The 21,146-nt window shown below is 48.1% G+C and overlaps 5 protein-coding genes across 5 annotated transcripts; 2 read left to right on the top strand and 3 right to left on the bottom strand.

Annotated features, from left to right (window-relative positions):
- Positions 1-5,177: 5,177 nt before the first annotated feature.
- On the bottom strand, positions 5,178-8,632 carry EI90DRAFT_2996733 (Alpha/Beta hydrolase protein). The gene is made up of 13 exons (XM_039056217.1): positions 8,300-8,632; positions 8,149-8,198; positions 7,824-7,974; positions 7,689-7,752; positions 7,428-7,616; positions 7,048-7,332; positions 6,664-6,976; positions 6,439-6,595; positions 6,273-6,347; positions 6,137-6,190; positions 6,008-6,068; positions 5,749-5,936; positions 5,178-5,635 (listed from the first exon to the last, which is right to left on the bottom strand). Exons 1-13 carry the CDS (start codon positions 8,418-8,420, stop codon positions 5,574-5,576), a joined length of 1,770 nt encoding a protein of 589 aa, XP_038915200.1. The 5' UTR covers positions 8,421-8,632; the 3' UTR covers positions 5,178-5,573.
- Positions 8,633-9,152: 520 nt separating this feature from the next.
- Positions 9,153-10,208, bottom strand: EI90DRAFT_3061139 (uncharacterized protein). Its single transcript, XM_039060537.1, has 2 exons — positions 9,860-10,208; positions 9,153-9,778 (listed from the first exon to the last, which is right to left on the bottom strand). Exons 1-2 carry the CDS (start codon positions 9,873-9,875, stop codon positions 9,423-9,425), a joined length of 372 nt encoding a protein of 123 aa, XP_038915201.1. The 5' UTR covers positions 9,876-10,208; the 3' UTR covers positions 9,153-9,422.
- Positions 10,209-10,486: 278 nt separating this feature from the next.
- Positions 10,487-11,035, top strand: EI90DRAFT_3061143 (uncharacterized protein). The gene is made up of 3 exons (XM_039060538.1): positions 10,487-10,708; positions 10,764-10,852; positions 10,950-11,035. Exons 1-2 carry the CDS (start codon positions 10,517-10,519, stop codon positions 10,833-10,835), a joined length of 264 nt encoding a protein of 87 aa, XP_038915202.1. The 5' UTR covers positions 10,487-10,516; the 3' UTR covers positions 10,836-10,852; positions 10,950-11,035.
- A 370-nt stretch (positions 11,036-11,405) lies between these two features.
- On the top strand, positions 11,406-14,133 carry EI90DRAFT_3061148 (uncharacterized protein). Its single transcript, XM_039060539.1, has 4 exons — positions 11,406-11,747; positions 11,803-12,172; positions 12,233-13,230; positions 13,284-14,133. Exons 1-4 carry the CDS (start codon positions 11,492-11,494, stop codon positions 13,874-13,876), a joined length of 2,217 nt encoding a protein of 738 aa, XP_038915203.1. The 5' UTR covers positions 11,406-11,491; the 3' UTR covers positions 13,877-14,133.
- On the bottom strand, positions 13,854-16,449 carry EI90DRAFT_3061152 (uncharacterized protein). The gene is made up of 4 exons (XM_039060540.1): positions 16,060-16,449; positions 15,401-16,011; positions 14,465-15,380; positions 13,854-14,415 (listed from the first exon to the last, which is right to left on the bottom strand). Exons 1-4 carry the CDS (start codon positions 16,400-16,402, stop codon positions 13,871-13,873), a joined length of 2,415 nt encoding a protein of 804 aa, XP_038915204.1. The 5' UTR covers positions 16,403-16,449; the 3' UTR covers positions 13,854-13,870.
- Between the last annotated feature and the right edge of the window lie 4,697 nt (positions 16,450-21,146).

A 21,146-nucleotide genomic window follows, 5' to 3' on the forward strand; every position in this document is an offset into this window, starting at 1 on the left:
TGTAGAGCGCGATGATACAGAAGGTTGCCCGATAAGTAAAAATGAAGACAGCATGATCTGAGTTCGATCGGGTAAAGCCAAGTTTATTCAACTCTTCTTTGGCTTTCGTGTACCATGCTCGCAATGCTTGTTTGTGACCATACAAACTTTTCTGCAACTTCCACACTATGTCCTTCCGCCCATAATCGATAGATCCAGGAGGGGTTGCATAAAAATGTCGTGTTCGAGTTCGCCATTTAGGAATGCAGTCTTCACGTCCATCTGGTGGATCTCCAGATCTAGACAGGCACCTAATGTGAGGAGAATCCATATGGAGGCCCACTTAACGATGGGTGTGAAAGTCTCCTCATAATTGATTGCGTAAATTTGACTAAAACCCTTCGCAACAATGCAAGCTTTGTATCACTCTATTTCCCCATCAGCCCCCTTCTTCAATGTGAATACCCATTTAGATCCCACAACGTTATGAGGGTCAACTTGACTCTTTCGTACGGGAAGGTAAGTCCCTGTCTCCTTCAATGCACTAAGCTCTTCAGTGCAGGCCTCAAGCCACGAATTCGAATCATGGCGATCCATAGCTTCCTTATAGGTATGTGGTATTGTTGTTGTCGCCGACATCACCCAAGTTATGCCCACTAACTCAGGGGCATTTTGCGTTCTCTTGTAGGATGAGGCCTCATATTGGATGTCGTCATCCGGGATAGGCACATGATGTATATGTGTTGATTGACGTGGTTCAGGCAGTTGAACTTCGGATTCGGGGACAGGTGTAGGTGGGTTCTCTCCATCTAATCCATCTTCGTCTTCACTCTCACCCCTTTCTCCCTCTCAATCTTCTCAATCTTCCCCTCCTCCATTTCCATCTCCCTCAACCTTATCCATTCCATCATTCTTCCCAGGAGTGATGGGGAATCAGGTGATTCTACCTCAATCGTCACGTGCTCTGATTCCTTATCCAACTCTTTGAAGAAGTGAACATCCCTGGACTCGTGAAGTTTCCGAGTCTTGGGATCGTAAATTACAAATGCCTTCTTCCCTTGGGCCAATCCAAGGTGAATGCTGGGAATGGAGCAGTCACCCAGCTTACGACGGAGGTCGCGGTGAATGTGGAGTGTGGCTTTGCAGCCAAAGGTACATAGTGTTGAAAGGTTTGGTTTATTACCAAAGTAACATTCATAGGGAGAGATGTCGTCAGGTAATGCAGAGTGGGGAGAGGCATTCTTTATTAGCACAGCATGTCACAATGCGTACAGCCAAGCAGAGTGGCTGAGTTTTGACTCAACGCTCTTCAACATGGCAATACTCATTGTCACCAGGGTCCTGTTGACCCTTTCGGCTACCCCATTTTCCTGCAGTGTGCGTGGATTCGTCTTCTCATGAACAATGCTGATACTCTTTAGATATTCGGTGAATTCGGTAGAAAAATACTCGCTGCCACCATTCATTCGAAGAACCTTCAACTTGTGGCCTGTCTGCCTTTCTGCCTCTGCAAGAAACTCCCTGAACTTCTCGAGTGCATCAGACTTGTTCTTCATCGGATAGACAGTAAGATATCAGCTGTGATCATCGACGAAAGTGATGAAGTATTTAAACCCTTCACGTGTCACTGTTTGCATTTCACAGACATTGGAGAAGACTCAACCAAGGATTTCATCTGAGTGAGTATGGGTTTTGGAAGGGATGGGGTTACGGTCATGGGATGAGGCCTCACATTCTGGACAGTAAGCCGCTCCATCATTGTTTCTGTGTCCAATCATGTCCATGCCTCTAACCATTCCACTATGCATCATTTTAAAAATAGAGTCTTTTGCGATGTGGCCTAGTCATTTGTGCCATACATCGATAGAAGCACTTGCAGTAGTGGTGCACACCATGTTAGCAGCATCGTCAGAGTGGGAGGTAGTTATGTAAGCCTTTTCAAGGGCAGCGATGGTGACAGGTAGTCGATAAAGACCATTCTCGGTGTGTGCAACAGCAATTAGTTGATCTGCCAAGTTGAAGATTTGACAATTTCCATGTTGGAAAGTTGCATACATGCCAGAAGAATTAAGTTGGATGACGGATAGGAGGTTGTGGGCTATCTTGGGGCAATAAAGGACATTGCATATTGTCGCATTTTGCGGTGAGTGTCCAGAGTCGAACGTAACTCTTACTTGTCCAATACCCGGTGCTAAAATCACCTTCTTATTTCCCAGAACGATCCTCCAAGGGGGGTTCAGACTATGATAAGTGGTGAACCATTCACGGTTACCACATAAGTGAGCGGTAGCTCCAGAATCAACGATCCACTCGGATCGTCCTTGCTGAGCTTCCGTGAGTGCCGTGCTTAGCGTCTCCAATACACCAGCAATCAAGACTTGATCATTGGCTTCCAAAGAGGTTGCCACTTTAGCTGATTCCTTCAGTGTTCCCAAAGATTTACCATGCTTCCCCTTCGGCCTTTCTGGTCTTTTACCCTCAGACCCACCACCTTCTGCCCAACATCGCTCGAAAGTGTGGCCTTCCTTGCCACACTTGGGATTTGTACAGTGGACTGTCGACTTTGCATTGTTAGAGTTTGACTCTTTTCCCAGTGGTTGGACTTCACAATGTTGGTGAACATTGTGCTGATAGTGGGATCGTTTCGTCTCATGCGTTCCTCTTCGAGTATGTGGTCGATGAAGGTTAGGGAATCTAGGTGTCTGGAGTGTTTCATCTTGACGATGGCAAAGGTTTTGAGATTGTGGTAAGTACCGGGGAGGGCTGAGGAGAGGGCAGTGACAAAGTCTTGGTCATCGACTTTGCGGCCCATAGCTGCCAATTGGTCATGTACTCATCGTATCTCATGATCTGAGGTTCCAGCAGTCTGGTATCTTCCATGTGGAATCGATATAGAGAGGTATGTAGCATGTTTGCCTGGTTGGGGCCTGTACCGATATAACAGTCCAGAAGTATCTTCCAGGCCTCTCGCATGTGAGATGCATTATCGATCAAAGTCATACACTTGTCGTTGATGTGACATTTGATGTAGGCATAGGCACGTTCATCCTTTTCCATCCATTCCGTATAATTCTGATCCATCGTTGACGGTGTAGGTTCTCCACCATCTGACACAGCTTTGACTATGTTCCACATACGCCCGACTTTGAGGACGGCTTCCATTCTCAATGCCCATATTTGATAATTCTTACCCTCAGCATCTAAGGCCACGATAGGAAATCTAGGGTTGTCGATTGATGAGGAAGTGGTGGTAGCGGCTGCAGTAGCAGCTGGGTTTGAGCTGGTTTGGGACATGGGGAGTGGGGAAGGAAGGATAGGGTCTGGAGTTCACTAGGTTCAGAGTTGACTGGGCAAATAACCTATTGAAATTATGAACTAGCATCGTGTAAGTGCTCAGCTCTAGATATGTGAACTGAAGGATATATTGTAGTTACCTAGCATCGTGTAAGCACTGGTAACATATTTACACATTGTTAGCTATTACTACATTGTGCAGTTAGATGAAGAGTGTCTCACCTCAGTTCTAGATACATGAACTGAGGGAGGGAGAGAGAGAAAAGTCATTCTTGTGGCTTTTAAGCCATCCACGACTGTGTCCATCAACATGGACTCCAAAAACAGAAGCATCGGGCAATCCTTCAAGGAAATGTCCATGTGCAAGAAATATGGTCCGATGGACTCAATGGACAGTCCACAGTGTACCAAGAAAAAAGAGATTTCAACACCCTGACTAGCCTGGACCCGGACCCGCATGCGTGCTCCACCCTGCATGCTCCGCGCGCCGCATGCTCCGGGCCCAGTTCCCACTTCTCATGTGACTTCTGGGTATCCCCGGAAGTTTTTGCCATATTGGGCCACTGTGGGAAAGTGAGAAGTTAACCTTCTTCTCACTTTCTTACCCACAGTAGAGTTGCGCCCTGGACAGGGCTGTTCACAGGTTAGGCTGTGGGCCATAGAGAGGGGTCATGGGGACCCCCCTGACAAATACACAGTTGGCAATAACATACAGTCATTCACATGCCAATGGTTCACACCTGTCAGAGACCTGGTCGAGACGAAGGTGTCTCCATGGTGGAGGGCTTCGGCCTCAGCGACTTGTGCCAGGAGCGCTGTGCCAAGTAACATGTCCGTGCCCTAACTTACTAAACTGGCAACCAGAACTGGGGGTAAACTCTAGTTGATTTTATTACTGAAGTGTAACCTATGTACAATATATATAGTTACAGCGAGGGCAGGTCCGCAAATGGCGGAGCAGAGCTAACGGGGTTAGACATTAGCCGATTGAATATTACCAATGAGTTGGGTTACAGGGTTAATGGAAAGGCAGGCGATAACCCAGAAACGGAAAGGAGGGATAGGCCCGAAGGTGGGCTTTGCAGGGCAAGCAAGTGTATTGTCCAGCAGAGGCAGGAGTGTGCTAGCGGACGTCAGAGCTGTCCAGAAGCCTTCGGGGCTCTGTACTTAGGGAGGCGTAGGTAATAAATTGAAAGGAGGGGGTGGTGACCATCGAGGGGTACCGAGGGGATTGCGGAATACGGGAGCTCCGAGGTTAGTGAAGGAGCGGAAGTATACCGGAGGGATTGGAGGGATCGGAAGTCGATGGCCAGGGATGGATATGACAACACCCCTCAATGGTTCATTTGCATGTAACATCCTTATTTCACCCCGGGATTTCTTTATTTTTTGCACACTTGTATATTATAACTATGACTATGACTATGCAAAAATTTGACCAAATCAGACATAAAATGAAGGAGTGATAGCAGTTATTCAATGAGTTAACAGTGCACACAAAAGTTATGCACTTTGCACTCTCCAGGAACATGGCTATGACATCACAGTGTGTCCTACAGCTTGGTGTGTTATCAAGGAACAGAAGGCTGCTGGCACATGTGCACATGTTTGTTTGTTGTGGTGAATGAGCACTTGTCAGACTTGGGTATACTTACATCCGAGTTTCCAAATTCAGTACCTCAAATTTATTCCTTTCTGTGCCTGCTGCTTTCACCAGAATCAGTAATGGCCCACTCCCTGACAATGCACAAGCAAAGCAGCTCAAGCAGTAGAGCAAATATTCTGCAAACCCTTGCTTCATGCCGTGTTACTGAATTATCGGTTCGGCACGTGAACTAATTGTCACACCATGTCACACTGAACCATTGAGCTGGGAAAGCACCATTTCCTTGTCTGCTGTTATTCTCGTTCATTTTTCATCCATTTCTTTATATCTCTCGGTAATATGTACATACCCAGCCTGGCTACTATCCGTCATAAAAATTTTGTATTTGGTTTTGATCCAATGTCATAGTCTCAAAATTACAAAATGTGAACCATTGGCCCGTGAATGACTGTAGTAGCACGGGAGATTTCGAAAAGTCACAAAAGCAAGAACACGACACAATTAACCTTAATGGCTCAATGGAATGTTGGTAAGGGTTTTGATACTGAAGGCGTTTGAGGGAGAGGGAGGGGGAGGGGGAGGAACGAGCCTGGCGAAGCGGAAAGAGACATCGAGAAGAACGGTTAACGGCTGAAGAGTAATCTACAACGACGCCCCCTTGTTCCCATGGCGGTGGCGGGTTGTTCTTGGTCAATTAGTTGATGACCCAATTGCACTCCCCAATCGCCACACGATCCAGCTGATCCCAATAGTAAACTGTAGCACCAGCGCGAAAAGAAGCAAAGGAAAAGGGAAAAATCAGCATTGCAGAAAAGTCTGGGTTAGGGAGGGGGGAAGGGGGGGGGGGACCAAAAGCTTTGCCCACTCACTAGTACAATGAGCGATCAAACGTCCAATTAGCGGAATCTTTTGCAAAAACACTCCAATCAGTTCACGCTTCGCTTCGCCAGGCTGGGCCAAATGTTCAGCTCGTTGTTTAGCAATCTCTTCTTTGGAGAAAGCAGAGTCGAGGTGGACGGTCGTTCCGTAGGTAATGTGGTTACCCGCGACGTTCGAGCTGGAAAAAGAAAAAAGAAAGGGGTCCATTAGTTTCAAATTATCACTGAAAGGGGAGTAGTGTGGTTTTACTTGTCAGGTTCATTACGCAGCTTCAGTTCCGTCCCCAAGTGGGCAAATGCAAAGCCATTATCTAAAAGCAAGAAGAGAAAACGAGAAACAGATCATTCGAAAAACTTTCAATGTGTGAATAGTACGTACTAGGAGAGATTTGCAATGAATTGTAATCTCCCAATTCAGGCAACAAAGTGGCCACTACAAAAGTGTAAAACCCCCCATCGTCAGACCCTCTAACGTTTTTTTTTGCGAACTCCCAAGAAACAAGTAATGGACGTACCAGCGTCATCATTCGAGGTGATACGCCACATAGTCTTAATCCTCTTCGAATCCCCAAACATTTTCCCGTTGAACGCTGGATTGAATAGAAAGCCTCGTCAGTCCTTCCAATCCCATCCTATCCACGAAGAGGGGAACTACTAGTCATACACCACAAACTAACTCACATTCAACAGAAGGCCTGTCGCAAAGGATAGGAGCCGCAAACAAGTACGGATTCCGAAGTTCTATTTTCTTCGGCAAGTCGTCGTTCATCACCATACGGGTATACACGAGCGAAGCTGTCGCACATCCCAACGAATGTCCCGTGAACCAAAGGTTAATCTGTAGAGAGGTGACATTAACAATTCCCAGGGAAGAAGAGAGAGAGAGAAAGGAAAAACAGATCTCACCTTGACATTATCTCCAAATCCATTCTTCTTCCTCAGCCACTTCGCCAAAGCTTTCGTCCCCGCCAATATCGTATCATAAGGTCTAAAGTTCCCCAACTTGCTCACGTCCTCAGGAAACACCCTCTCCTTGAATCCCTTGTGAACTTTACTAAACAGGTTCACATGCGTCCCCACGGGAACCATGAACGCGTTGAAATCCGATAACCATTCTCCGAATTCGATGGGACCTGTACCCTTGAAGGAAAGGATGATCCAGTTGGAGTTGGGATCCCAGAATAGACCGGCGAAGGCCGATGAGGTGTTGTTCAGTTCTAATGGGGGGGAGAGGGTGTTTGAATGATGAGTAAATAGATAAGAGGGGGAAAAAAAAATCCCCGCTCACCCGAAACAGGTTCAAAATCGATCCCAAACTTCGCACAAAACTCCCTAATTTTCCTATCCCCTTCACTATCCAACGCCTGACTCACATCATCCCTTTTTTGTTCCCCAAACAAATCCTCCAAAAGCCTTCCCGGTCCATGAGAAGGAGGGTCCAAGTTCGTCCTGATACCTGACACGATGGACGATAATTGAGGCGCATACGTCTTTGGTTTGTCCGAAGCGGTCAGAGCGACGGCCTTTCGAATCGCGTCGTTATCGTGTTCGTAGATGACGGAAGCTATTTGTAGCCTAAGCGTCATATGCAAAGTCATTAGTTTTCGTTTCCTTCGTTTCGACCTGCCCCTCCCCTCCCCTCCCCTCCCAGGAGTGAAACAATTACTCACGTCAACTTTGCGATATCAAAATCAAAAAACCTTTCTTTCGTATTATCCTTCTGTTTCGAAATATCCACACCAAGCGCTTTCTTAGCAGCAGTCGCTTGTTCTTGAGTGAGTGCATAAAATAAGGATGGATTTCCGGCATTAACGAGACCCAGTCCTCCGCCGTATTTGGCAGACCAGCGGTAGTAAAGTCTAAATTGAAGGGGAGAAGGGGGTGGGGGGGAGTATTTAGTGACTAGGAATGAAAAGAGGGATCAGACGTACCGGACGAGAACAGGGAAATGGGCAGCTAAACAGAAGATAAGAACCAAAAACAGAAGCGCCGATCCTGAACATTCAAAGAAAGAGGAATTAAGAATCTATCACTGAGGCACAACAAGGCTCGAAGATTTCGCTCACCACCAACCGCAAAGAATAGGAGCGAGAGCGCATCGAACAAACCGAGACCACCAAAGAGGATGGAAATAATGACGGAGGTCCATGTTTGGAATAGGTAGCGGATATAACGACCGGTTTCGAGGAAGACAAGGGAGATGTAATTTCCGGCGGCCTGTTTTGTTGGTTAAGGTGTCATCGGAGAGGAGGTGATTATGGGCGATAGGTGTATGGGTGTGATGGAGGATGGAATGAGGCGGGAATGAGAAAAAGGATGTGAGCAATCGTCAAAGAGATCACATCCTGTCAGTTGGGCAAGAAATAGAGCAAGACCCAGCACGACACATACGTTGTACCGAACGGTTCGTTTATGGGTGTTATTCTGCGAAAGCCCAACGACTAATCATCCGCACCCAATTCCCAAAACAACAACAAGCGCATAACAGAGACGGACATGTCTAAGTGCGCGATTACAATGCTGGCAGTAAACACGATCTCACCTTCATCTAAACGGAGTTTGCGAAGAATGGAATGAATATCATCATCTCCATCGGTAGGGAGTGGCTCGTCATCGTGGACAGGGTTGTTGGCAGTGGTGGGGTTGGTACTAGGAGAGGACATTGGTGATGGGATTCGTGAGGTGGATCAATATCCGTCCCCATTGATATAAGCCCCCAACGAAACCAGGAATCAACGCAGTCATCCATAAGGGAAACGAACCTCGTGTGCTTCGTTTGCAAACCGGAATTCTTTCTCCATACTGAGTAAGGTGGGGTTCATTCTCAGAAGGCGAATCATATGCGTAAACCAAAAATTCTGCGTGAAAAATTGGCGCACCCGATTTTGGTTGACCATTGACTGATGACTGACCCAATTTGAATTGATCTAGCGATCATGATGCCATTTTGGATCACATGATTCGGCTAGGGCGCCGATTTGTAGCGGAGTTAGCCAGTTTATTTGTCTATTTGTGGGGCACATGCAAATGGCCGATGTGGATATGCAATGGATAATGTCCAATCGCTCACATCCACACACAACCCTTACGACTCTCACTACGTAATTCCCCCTAATCGGACTCCCACCTCCCCACATTGGAGCTGGTCGCCCCTAGGCAAGTGTGTTGGAAATGCAACAATCGGCGCCGTCATCCGACTGTCAATAATGTGATTATTGACAGCGGTGACTACCTGCGACAGTTCTAATTTCGTCGCAATTATTGACGATATTTGGGGGCTCGACCCTCATATACTGTGTATCAAGAGGGAGGATTTCTTTCTTACTCCCCCTCCCTCAGATCTCTTGTACGAGTCTGAGTCTAACGGGCCATAGCGCATTTATACACCTTAAACTTAAAAAAAGTAGTATAGAGGGTCACCGTACAGGTCAATTGCATCAGGGTATGCGCATGTATAGCATCCTAATATCATGTAATGTCGACCGCGTCTACTCAGAACATCCGGGGTTGGACGATCCGGTACCAGCATCCCATGACCGCCGAATTGTCGATAACTGTCCATTTTTGTCAGCTTTCGCTTGGTGGTCTTCGTCGCTCCACTAAGCGCACTGCCGTCACAACCGTCACTGAGGTGGTCTACTAGCTTAACACTGCCGGTGCTTCAATTAGATGGAGATACGGCAGCGGCGGTGCAACTTCGCACATGAACGACGGTCTAAGTGATGGTCTTGAGAAGGATGACGACAGGAACCGGCGGTTGCATCCAAAACTGGCCTGGAATTGTCATTCTCAAGCTCGCTGACCACAGAATGAACATTAGCGCCCAGCGGCCTCCTCGCTTCCGGCCCCAACAAGCACATGCCAATGGAATACTTTAGCCTTGACATATACAACAATCTCCTGCATCCAGCCGGAGACAAGATGTCTAAATCCCACTTCCCCTCAAAGAAGTCGGGTGGTAGAGCACAATCTACACTGGGGTGGTCGACCAAGCAAGGGGTAATTAATATCACCCGTGTCCCTGTAGCCATAATAAATGCAAAGGGTCCCAAGCAAGCTCAACCCATACATGTGGGGACGGGGCAACGGCGAAGCGACTCACCGCACCGTTGGCGCATCTGGGCATCTGCCTTCAGGCACGATCGTCTTTAATCTCAGAAATGATAACCGGCTTGTTGAGTGATAACCAAAACAAAACCTATGGCGTCGTGCGCATCGAGGGGGGGTCTGCGGGGATAGGAGGAGGGACCCTTCAGTGAGAGAATAGTTAAGGAGTCTGTTATAAGGCCAGGATAACGAGATCGGTGGGATGTGTTTACGAAGCAGTTGAGTAAGAATTTGTCGGTGGAGGAAGGCTTGCATCAGTAGCGACGCAAGTTGGGGAAAAACAAACATCGCGCACCCGACCGATTTGAATGATAATGACCATTCAGTGGGGGTCGGCAATTCAGGTTGACGACTGTTCACCCACCCGTGGCTGTGCTGTCTATTGCGAATAAAGCTGGGAACGGCAGGACATTTGACTCTCTACACAACAAATATAGAACTCAAGTGATTGCAAAATAGTGTTCTTGGTGACCCATACCAGTGCACCTTAGGTTTTTTTCGTTTTGAATATGCTGCTTTGTTGAGATATGGCAAGAAATCACAGTGAAAAACATGAAAGATGCCATTAATTTTGAAAACGAAACCTACGGATACCTAGATACATCCAATACAATATATATTCAATTCATCTGTAAAGTCAAGACACTATGAGATGAAGGAGAAATTTGGGCAGCAGGGTTTGTGGTTATCGAGTACATACGGCAGTTGCCGAAGCCCGAATTCGCGCGCAAAGTGGGCCTTTTTTGCTCTTTTAAGTGCATTCACACACCGGGGTTGGGCACTGATGAGGGATCCCATTGTATCATGGCTTCACAGTGGAACCGGGTCAAAAGGAATGGCCATTCTTGTAAGCAAAAAGCTGCATCAATTGTCGATGAATTCATCACAGCAAAGCTTACACCAAGAAAACACAAGATCTTGCGGGCAGCCGGTCAATGTATCAGCGCGTCAGGATCCGAGAAAGCTTGTAGAAAATTGCTTGCAGATGCTGGAATAGCGAAGGTTGCAGAAAATAGGAGGGAAAGGCAGATAAAGGAACTCAAATACACCGCTAAAATCGAGGCATTAAAGGCGGTTGAACTCACCAATGACATAGAATGGGCAAGAAACCCAAAGACAACTATTGCGCAGCTGGCAGCCTAAGCCTCAGCTAAATGCATATAGGCTCCAATAACAATAATTAAGAGATTGGAGAGAGTTTGAGCACTTTGTTAGATGATCAAAGGACTCGCCAGGTTTCACGGGGAAAAGTGGGTCACGTGGGGGTGGCACGCTTCAACATGGATTGCCGACCCCCACATTCAGGTCATGTGATCGACCAAAATGGACGATTGACCGCTATTTTCCGAAATGGGAATAGTTACATAGCAAATCGATTTAATATGAATCGATTACGTAAGGGTAATTGTTTACTTCTATGTACGCGTAACGATGCCACTGCGCGAGCCACCTAAAACGCAATCTGGCCACCAGAACAGAATAAAGCAAACCCTTATTTAACATGGATCTTGCCACACCCACTTACCACTTCCCCCCCCCCCCCCCAACACCATAACCCCCCTTCCTCTCTGCAACTTCATCCCCAGAGCTCGGACTAAGTCATTGCCAGTAGGTCAGTAACTAACCAATGATCCTGCAATCTTCCGCCATGTCTCGGGCCTCTTCTTGTTCTGTCCTGGGTCTGGATGATGCACGGCTGTCTAAGCGGTCTGCTTTCCATCCGGCTGGGGTAGCCATTGCCGAGTCTAACACCCTGAACCCCACATCCACATCCTCTGCACGCACCCGCGTTCATGCTACCGACCTCAGTGCTAAAGAGCGTGATGCCAAAGAAGCTGGCCATAGACGCGCAAAGGAGGAACACATTTCAAGCACAAACTATGGTTTGTCCCCCCTTCCCTCCTTTCTGACCGTTTGCCTTTCATCTCTCATAATTAGGGACCACCACCCAGCGCACTTGCATTAGTAGCGCATGCGGTCCTAGTGCGCACCATTATAATGAGGACAAACTCTTGAGATACGAGCTTCAAGGAATGCCTCATCGTGGCATCCCATTCCCCGAGTTCATCGATGTTCAGTTCCCCAATCATGAAAAGATTGACGAGTTGTTCAATGATATGACTGTCGTCGAGGAACACAGAGCAAGATTCCTTCAAGTGGCTCTCGTGGAGACCGATGAGAGGAGGATGTACGAGCCGTTCGTGGCTCTAGTCAATTCGATCCTAGGGCTTGTTGATGGATCGGAGATGGGGTGCATCGACCGGCACCGGTTCCCCCCTGGAGGGGCGGTGAAGAATGCTGACAGAAGGTTTGTGTTGTTGACTTGCGTGTTGATATTGCGGAAAGTAGAAAGCTGATATCGGTCTAGACCTGATGGTGTGTTTGTGCACAAGCGGGCCGATGGCTCTCTACCCCCGCCTCGAAGGAAAGGCTCCACTCCTCCGAAGGACGATCTTCGCTGGGATGAAGTTCTCATACCTGTAGAAATTAAAAGGGACGCAACCACCCTCCTGTCAGATTCAAGATTTCAGTCACCACCCGTGAAACTTTCTTACAATGATCTCCAAGAAAGTCTCAAGAACATCCAGTCTCGAATTTCCCTCAATTGTCGAGAACAACTGGCCTCATATGCTCTGGAAAGTCTCTCCGCGAACGTATTGAAGCGTTTCACGCTTGGGATGTTGGTGGTGAACGACATGGTGGAGTTATGGCATTTTGACCGTGCAGGCCCTCTGGGTACCTCAGTTTTGAAACTAGGAGACGACAATGACTTTGAGGTTTTCATTGATGCTGTCGCCGCAATTGGTTCTGCCTCCTCGTTGGATCTTGGTTTCGACCCGTGCTTCTTTCACGACAGTCCATGGCCGCACTATCCAACAGATTGTCTTGTAAAGATACCCTCGGACGACCCTTCTGGAAATGCAGGCCCCTTCGTAGCAAGAATTTCGTCAAATCACCCCTTCGACCAGCATCGTTGCCTGAGTGGCAGAGGCACACGCATCCTTCCTGTCACATTGACCAGCGACCCTAGTTCCCACGTATATGTCGTTAAACTAGCGTGGCAGCCATCTTCGCGAACGGCTGAAGCCGAGTTGTATAGAAGGGCTGGCGACATTCATGGACTCCCAAAGATTGTCTTCTCTGGAGAGCTTGGGACGCTATCTCATGGTGTCCGAGGCCGCCTCGAAGACTTATTGCCCTTTAGAGGGTCCCTTCCAGGTGACCGCGTGCTGCGAGCCATAGTTATGGAGAAGAGGTTTTCGCCTGTCTGGGGCCTCAGAATGGATGGCAAGCCGAGGAAAGATCGCAAGGTCTTATTAGCACAGCCTGATAAACTTCTCAAAATGATGCGCTCATGGGTTTCGAGTGCGTATTCCTCTTAATTATGAGTTATATGTCTCTCTTACTTATTTCCACAGTTCATCATGCATTGTACGAGAGGGGTATCCTCCACCGCGATATTAACCCGGGAAACATCATGTGGCAGGAGGAAAAAATTGATCTTCAAAAAATCGCGGCCAAAGCGCTCCTCGTTGATTTGGACTTCTCAAGCGGTCCAGATGATGATCGGGGTTACGTTCCTGATGAGGTCCCCTTCACATTTTCTACACCCTTCTTGGCTTTGGATCTTCTCGAATCGCACAGCGAACGGCAGCCTCACCTTTACCGTCACGATCTCGAGTCCTTCTTTTGGACGTTTCTTTGGCTCATCTTCAGCTTCGCGAATATCGAGTGTAATGGCCGATCTGCATCCTGCTGGCAAATTGGAAGTAAGGAGATGGTGTATGGCTTCAAGAGCAGTTTCCTCAAGCAAGATCATGAGCATTTCTTCCTCAAGTTGCTGAAAGCGCCCTCCTCGAATACGAGCCTGGTCAACAGCCTGAAGGCACTGCACTCCATGTTTCATGTTGGATATAAAGCGCTTGCATCTGGAGCAGACCACACGACCGCAGGGGGCTCTATTACATATGAACGCTTTATGAAAGCGCTGGAAGGGGATTTTCCTCTATGAACTTTTTAATATATCCATGTATACATCATATGACACATGATTATCCAATGTTTCTTCATCAACAACTTTGGCTTCGTATCCCTCGGCAAGCGACCGCCACAACGGTAGAATCCACTCCATCTTCAAAGGCATGGAATCCGAGAAGTATGTAATTGATGGAAGCATTAAGAATCCCCGCTTGGTCGCGCGAATATCTGACCATGTTCCTGCACTCCAATGTCCAAAGTGACTATCAAAAGACTTTCCAACCCGATATAAAGCCATCCATAACAACACAAAGAAGAAGGACTCGAGATCATGTCGATACCGAGTACGTGGAAGAGGATCAGGATAACAAAGCTCGACTGAGCGAAATGGAAGTGTTGCTCCCGGCAATGGAGGAACATCCAGAAGGGTGTTAGTATCGGGATCCTTGTCACGAACCGCCATGTCCAAATCAATTAAGACACCTTTAGTAGGATCATTCAGATCTACCATGAGGTTATTAATGCTGATGTCACGATGCAAAATCCCTGCTTTTCCGTACAAATCATGGTGTGCTGAAGCATTGTCAGTGCATGTGCGAATATGATAATGTGGACTAGATACCTTGAACTAAGGATGTGAACGCTATCTTGAAATGGTCAAGGCCCTTGACCTTGTAAAGCGGCATGCAACGCGGTCCCATAACCTGGATACGAAATTCGCGATCTTGGAAGTATCTCTGGTTGCACAATCTACCGCGTGTCCCCTCCGAGAGTCGGCCAACAATGGTAGAACCATAGAGTCTAGCAATACCTTCAACTCCGCGTGCATGGGCAATTCGAAACAGCTCATCTTCGTTATGTTTCGATACTGGCTGCCAAGCGCACTTGACAATGACTGAATCGGGTATGGGGAGATCATTTTCAGGCCCATGCAACCTTTGCGCCCCAAAAACTGTAGTTCCCCGCCCATATAAAGACGATGCTAAATGGATGACATCTACAAGTTTATATTGCTCGCCTCCAACCTCGATCTCATGGCCTTCAGCAGTCCACCATTCTCTCCGGCCACCCCTCTTACTAGACAGCTTGAAGAAGGACTCATAGCCCAAGCACGCTTTGCTTGCGAGAGATAGATGAAGGAGAGTAGCGACAATTTGATGTTCGTCTTTCTCAAGATCAAGCATAGTCGAAGAGACAGAACCAGCACGGTCAAAGTACCAGAACTGTAACGTTCCACCTTCAACATGCAGACCAAGAACATGACGCCTATTTCCAGGGATGCAAATGGCTTCCGTAGCATACTGGATAAGATTTGGGGGACGGAGGGGAGAGGATGCCACAGGAGGGGGAAGATGTCGTAGTTTTCGACGTTTTGATGGCTGGCGAGTAGCATCTGAACCCATGAGTATAAAGTCACGAGGTCGTTTCGTCCCTCCAGGGGAATGATCGTAGCGAGGCTCCACGGGAATACGAGACATGCACTCTGTGTCGCATTCTGCCCGGGGAAACCCATAGTCAACGGGAGGGGGGGAGCGAGACTAGGGTTGCAGTCAATAACGAGTATTGAATTGGAAAACTCGAAACCAAGCTCCTTATTCTTTATTGCGACACATTCAACACCGAGACAGCGAGGTTGGGGGATTCGGTGTTTCGGCTGCGCTGTGCCAGGCTCTTCCGGACGCTTTCCATAATGGATATCGTGAGCATATTGGTGAGAAAACCCAAATGATGGCGCCTTCCAAACAACAAAGTTGAACAATCGCATTAGATCCACGTCAGGGTCAGGCACTTCCGGAGATAAAGGCGCTTTCTTTTTGGCACCGTATCGCTCAAGATATGTCTTTCGATATCGAGAGAACTCATCACTTCGAACTATATCGTCAGCAATGGTATCGAGGCCAGGATATCTGTGGTTAGATCCAAATATAGCATTCGTATACACGGAGAAGTCGACCTGGACATGGCTCTCCTCTTCGGGAGGCTTGGATCCAATGAACGAGGCAGTGGGTGGGGTAGGAGCATCGTAGAGAAATGGGGTTTGAGCAACAGCGTCGGAGATGGAGCGTAAACGGGTCTCATACTCTTTCAGAGTAATAACACTGGTACTTGCTGTGTTTTGGGACCGCAGAGAAGATGTCTTGCTTGTCCTCAGTTTAGGTGCGCTTGGCCCTAGTGAAGGTCTTGAGCTAATATACTTCAAGGGGGCATTCCACGAACCGGAGCATGATGAGTAGTTATCTCGTGCCTCTCGTTGGTCATATTCTTCCCAAGTCATCAGCACGAATACGGCACGAACAGCAGAGGGATTTTTCAAGGAGTACAAAAGCAGGTTGAGGCTTGGTAGGGAAGGGAGCGACAGGCGTTGGCCAGGCAAAGAGCAGACGGAGCGGAGTCGAGAGGTTGAGCCTTGGCCACAAGTTGTTGTTGTTGGTCTGCGACCGCGTTGACACGTGGCAGTGCGGCTATCCCGGCACAACTGAGACTTGTAGGGGCAATCAACAAACAAGGAATGCACTGCCACGTTTTCGGTCGAAGTATGTATTATTTGGCCTTGGTTCATCCGAGCCGCGAAACACTATGAAATCATAGAGACTACTATGACATGAGTTATGGGCAAAAATTCCGGAGTGATCTTTTCGGCAACTTGCACTTTGTGCCTATCAGCTTGCCTCACATGCTTTACATACTTTGCATACTCCTGTCCTATGACCCTTGCTAAGCCTACCCAATTTCTATAGGGGCCCCCTGCATGTGACTGATCTTATGCTGTATTTATTGTAGTGGAATTTATTAGAATAGTGACTATGTCGCGTAAGACTCAGACTCGAATAAGAGATCTAAGTTGTAAATACCTATGTCGCGTAAGACTGCGACAAGAGTTATACATGAGTTATAATAGGAGATATAGAATGGTTCTCACCTCAGACTCGAATAAGAGATCTGAGGGAGAAAAGTCTAAGAAATTCCTCCCTTATATACGCGACATTCCTGAGTGGCAACGTCGTCGTACAAAGGGAGTTTTAAGTTGAATAAGAGGGGCAAAACGCCCCCAACGCCTCAAAAGCCCCAGAATGACCGCTATGAATAACCGCTACACAACTACCCGATGTAAACAAGGTTGGTATTCTAATAGAATTATCCAAATTCCCGCTACTCTGTAGCGGGTCTAGACTGAATTGCCATGCAAAAAGGTCCTCTATTATTGCATATTCCATTGCTTCCCGAGGTCCTCTTTGGTCCTAACCGTTCCCTTTCATGTTCTATTACCATTGCATGTGTGTTGAAACCTGAGTTGGCCCAATCTTCCTTGCCTTTTAAAACATTCCAGTTACCCCTCCCTCAACTTGCTTCTTTCCTCACCTATGGCCGCTCCATCACACAGTGCAGCTCCCCATGCTTTCTCACCTTTTGCTTTTTTGTCCACCACTTCCGCTTCTTCTCCCTCCCTCGTGAATGAAGCATTCAAGCATGGACTTTTTACACAACCTGTAACGATCAATGATCCCTGTTTCACGCTTCTGCATCATATTGTCAATGGGGACTGCTACTTGAGTGCCTTCAGTGCATGTGCCAACACTCGGGCGAAATTTGTTCTTATCGATGATTATCTCCGATTCCTGTTTGACTTCCTCCTTTCCCCTTCTGCTTCCAATGTGTTGGAGGAAGCGCCCTCAGCGCATGTATTTACACATGTTTATATTACCATATACAATCTAAGAGTTAACCGCCATGTTGTCCAACCGCCGTTGACCTGGTTCTTTCTACAGGTTATGAGCCCAGGCGGCTCGCCTGGACACCTGAGGTATCAATCAAATCCGTCTGACTCTCGCGGTACCCCGGCCTGTTTTCCTTAGCCATCTGAGAAAGTCCTCAGGCTTGAGGCAGGAATCTGCGATAAGTCCCGCTGGGCCTGCATCTATTTGGAAAGCCCTCAGTTTGAGGCAAGAATTTGCGATAAGTCCCGCTGGGCACGTGCTTATTGTGAAAGTCCTCGAGTTTGAGGCAAGAATTTGCGATAAGTCCCGCTGGGCACGCGCTTATTGAGAAAGCCCTCGGGTTTGAGGCAGGGATTTTGTGATAAGTCCTGCTGGGCACACATTAATCAAGAAAGTCCTCAGGCTTGAGGCAGGAACCTGCGATAAGTCCCGCTGGGCCCGCGTCGATTTTGGAAAGTCCTATTTATTAGGCACCGGTAATCTCAAAGCCCATGGGACATGGCACTTTATTGCTGTAAGCCCTTAGACAGGCATGCAATTTTTACCTCACATTTTCCTCACCCCCTCCTTGCCACGTCATCACCTCTCTTTAATTTTTCTCACGCCTCATCGCACCACTGTTATTCAGAGGGTGAAAAAAAAAAAATTTACACTCCTTCCTCATTCAATCATCATGCCGGCCACCACCCCATTCGACAAACTAAGTGACGACAATTATACAGCCTGGTCCCAGTACATGAAGGCTGACTTAGTCCGGAAGAAACTCTGGGGCTATGTTTCTGGAGATATACCCCGACCACTTGGAAGTGCGCATCACAGGACTGTTCAGGCCTGGCAAGAAAAGCACGATATTGCCGCAGCTGAGATTCTACTCAATGTCTCCCCGAAATATATCAGTCATTGTGATGACACTGATGCACCTGGAACCTGGAACAAACTCAGAACCATATTCCGCACAGAGGGCAGTAGTTCTATTGCTGCACTCCGTTATCAATTCAATTCTATGCGCTACAATGGGACCACAATGCGAGAATGGATTACCAAAGTTGAAGATGCCGCGCGTCATCTTGAAGATGTCAAGTCCCCCATGATCCCAATTGACATCATCAACATCCTAATTCGCAATCTCCCAGAATCATACTCCCCCCTAATCGTCGTCGTTGATACTCTGTTGGATGACCCCCTCCGACCCGTGGACTCTACAACCATTCAAGATGTCATCAGGCGACTTCTAAATGAGGAAATTCGCCTTGCTAACACTACACACGATGGAGAACCCTGGGCTGCCAAAGTTGCCAAGGAAAGTAGGAACACAGACAGGTGTTATAACTGCGGGCAACCAGGACATATCAAATTCGAATGCAAACTTAGCCCATATGAAGTTCAGACACGCCGCAAGTGCAGGAACAAGTTCAAGAACATAAATGTGGATGAAGCAAAAATGGCAGAGCAAGATGAGCCTAATTATGAATCTCATGCCATTTATTAATTACATGCTCCTTCGTTCGAGAGGGTGTGTTGGAGGAAGCGCCCTCAGCGCATGTATTTACACATGTTTATATTACCATATACAATCTAAGAGTTAACCGCCATGTTGTCCAACCGCCGTTGACCTGGTTCTTTCTACACAATGAACTCCAGAAACTTGTATGTAATGCTTTGGGTGTTTGTCAGGGGACGACTCCCGGGTCCCCATGACCCTCCCCTATGGTCCACAGCCCTGTGGTGTAACCAGCCCTATCCAGGGCACAACCTACTGTGGGTAAGAAGATGAGAGGGAAGCTAACTTCTCATCTTCCCACAGTGGCCACCATATCAGGAAAACTTCCGGGGATACCTGGAAGTCACATGAAGGGGTAGGAACCGGGCCCAAGGCATGCGGTGTGTGGAGCGTGCGCACATGTGGGAAGCGTGGTGGGTGGAAGCGGGTCCGGGTCCGGGCTAGTCAGGGTGTGTGCCCTGACAGTGTTGCAGACTCTAATCGATATCATGCTGGTCCAAATGACTATTCCCTCATATTGAGTGAATTTTCCACCATTCAGTACTGATATCCAGACTGGTTCAGCATTTTCCGTTGCTTTGAACGTTTATCTCATCTTGAACTCCTTGCAATCTGCCGCTTTCATCAACTTGCATGTCATCTTCACAGTTCAAGTCTAACTCGTGAACAATTGCAATCCATCCTCATTGCTCATTTACTTTCCGACTCCCCATGCAACTTTGGGTTGAAAGAACACTCTGTCTCTGTCAGGGCACACCCTGCCTGACCCAGCACCGCACCCAGTGCCGCACCGCCCTACTCTGCTCCCCCCGCTACCATGCCTCGTTCCTCCTCTCCCTTTTTCCTTCTTTGTCTCTATTTCTATTCCATGGTCGATTTCCCTTTTCTCTATGTATCATCACACACCTAATACCACTCCCCGATCGCTGCACCCATCGCGTGCATCCCCACCTACAGAGCAGCACACCTTTGGGATCTCCCATGGAGACACCCAGAGAGGTCTGGCTGTGTGTGGAGATGACATGGCTCCTCCCATGTGACCCTGACCACATGTATATAATAGCACCTGGGGTGGGAACAGAAGAAGCAGCCTTCTTCTCAACTTCCCACTTCAGGTAAGTACTGTAGTTCTGTCATATCCATGCATACCCGATCCCGGCCCGACTCCTGGACCTCCATCTTCACCACCTCCGGAGTCCTACCCTACCGCTGTCTGCTCCGATACTCACCTTCGGTCCTGACACCCATGCCACCTCCACTCCTCTGTCCTTCTCCTGTCCTATCTCCATCCGCTCCGATACTCACCTCGGACCGAACACCACTCCTCTCACCACCCTCCTCCTACTCCTCCCACTCCTCCACTTCCTCCTCACAACACCTCCACCCTTCCGTCATTCCCCTACCCTTCACCCATCCACTCCGATACTCACCTTTGGACCTGACACCTTTCCTCTCCTCCACTCCTCTCCCTTTTCCTCTTTCCTCTCTCTTCCCTCTGGCCCTCTTCTGCCAACCTTCTGCCAAGTTACAACCTTCTGCCACTGTCCCATACCTTGTACCTGGACACCACTCGTACCTTCGCCTCGTACCTTCGCTCCAAGACTCTGTCATAGTTCCTACCTCGGACTTTGACCCCACCTCAGCTTTAGTCCATTGCATTGGTGACCTCATACTACATAAACACCATTGCCAATATTCCTCAGACTTCCAACCCCACCTCCGTAACCTCCGTAAGCTCCGCAACCTCTGAGCTCCACGGATCATCTTCGGCACTTTCGCCGCTTGTAATGTATCTTTCGCATTTCCCCCTCATCCCTATTTGGACTGCTGCTTCTTCCCATTCTAGCCAGTTAGTCATCATCCCCACTTCCCCTCTGGTGTCAGGGCATGCCCCGGCATGCCCCGCCCGACCCCCGCCCCGCTTCCCCGCTCCGCACCGCTTCCTTTCTCCTTTCTTTCTTTCTTTCTTTCTTTCTTTCTTTCCTTCTCTCTCTCTTACATGGACCACCTTTCCTGCTGTTCAATGTACCACCGGCACGCATGCCCATTTCCCCTCCTGTATCTTACCATCCCTACATCACCGCTAC

This window comes from Cantharellus anzutake (genome assembly GCF_015039405.1).
Source record: "Cantharellus anzutake strain C23 chromosome Unknown EI90scaffold_29, whole genome shotgun sequence".
NCBI classification, from domain to species: Eukaryota; Fungi; Basidiomycota; class Agaricomycetes; order Cantharellales; family Hydnaceae; genus Cantharellus; species Cantharellus anzutake.

Bases quoted from the DNA above. Each gene is read 5' to 3' on its own strand.
- EI90DRAFT_2996733 (XM_039056217.1), bottom strand. From the start codon at position 8,420: ATGTCCTCTCCTAGTACCAACCCCACCACTGCCAACAACCCTGTCCAC. The intron at 8,199-8,299 runs GTGAGATCGTGT...GCGGATGATTAG, and splicing joins CAAACTCCGTTTAGATGAAG to TCGTTGGGCTTTCGCAGAAT. The intron at 7,753-7,823 runs GTGAGCGAAATC...TTGAATGTTCAG, and splicing joins CCTATTCTTTGCGGTTGGTG to GATCGGCGCTTCTGTTTTTG.
- EI90DRAFT_3061143 (XM_039060538.1), top strand. From the start codon at position 10,517: ATGAAGGAGAAATTTGGGCAGCAGGGTTTGTGGTTATCGAGTACATAC. The intron at 10,709-10,763 runs CTTGTAAGCAAA...AGCAAAGCTTAC, and splicing joins GGTCAAAAGGAATGGCCATT to ACCAAGAAAACACAAGATCT.
- EI90DRAFT_3061148 (XM_039060539.1), top strand. From the start codon at position 11,492: ATGATCCTGCAATCTTCCGCCATGTCTCGGGCCTCTTCTTGTTCTGTC. The intron at 11,748-11,802 runs GTTTGTCCCCCC...TCTCATAATTAG, and splicing joins CATTTCAAGCACAAACTATG to GGACCACCACCCAGCGCACT. The intron at 13,231-13,283 runs GTGCGTATTCCT...TTATTTCCACAG, and splicing joins GATGCGCTCATGGGTTTCGA to TTCATCATGCATTGTACGAG.
- EI90DRAFT_3061152 (XM_039060540.1), bottom strand. From the start codon at position 16,402: ATGAACCAAGGCCAAATAATACATACTTCGACCGAAAACGTGGCAGTG. The intron at 16,012-16,059 runs GTTCGTGGAATG...GACCTTCACTAG, and splicing joins TAACTACTCATCATGCTCCG to GGCCAAGCGCACCTAAACTG. The intron at 14,416-14,464 runs GTATCTAGTCCA...ACAATGCTTCAG, and splicing joins GTTCACATCCTTAGTTCAAG to CACACCATGATTTGTACGGA.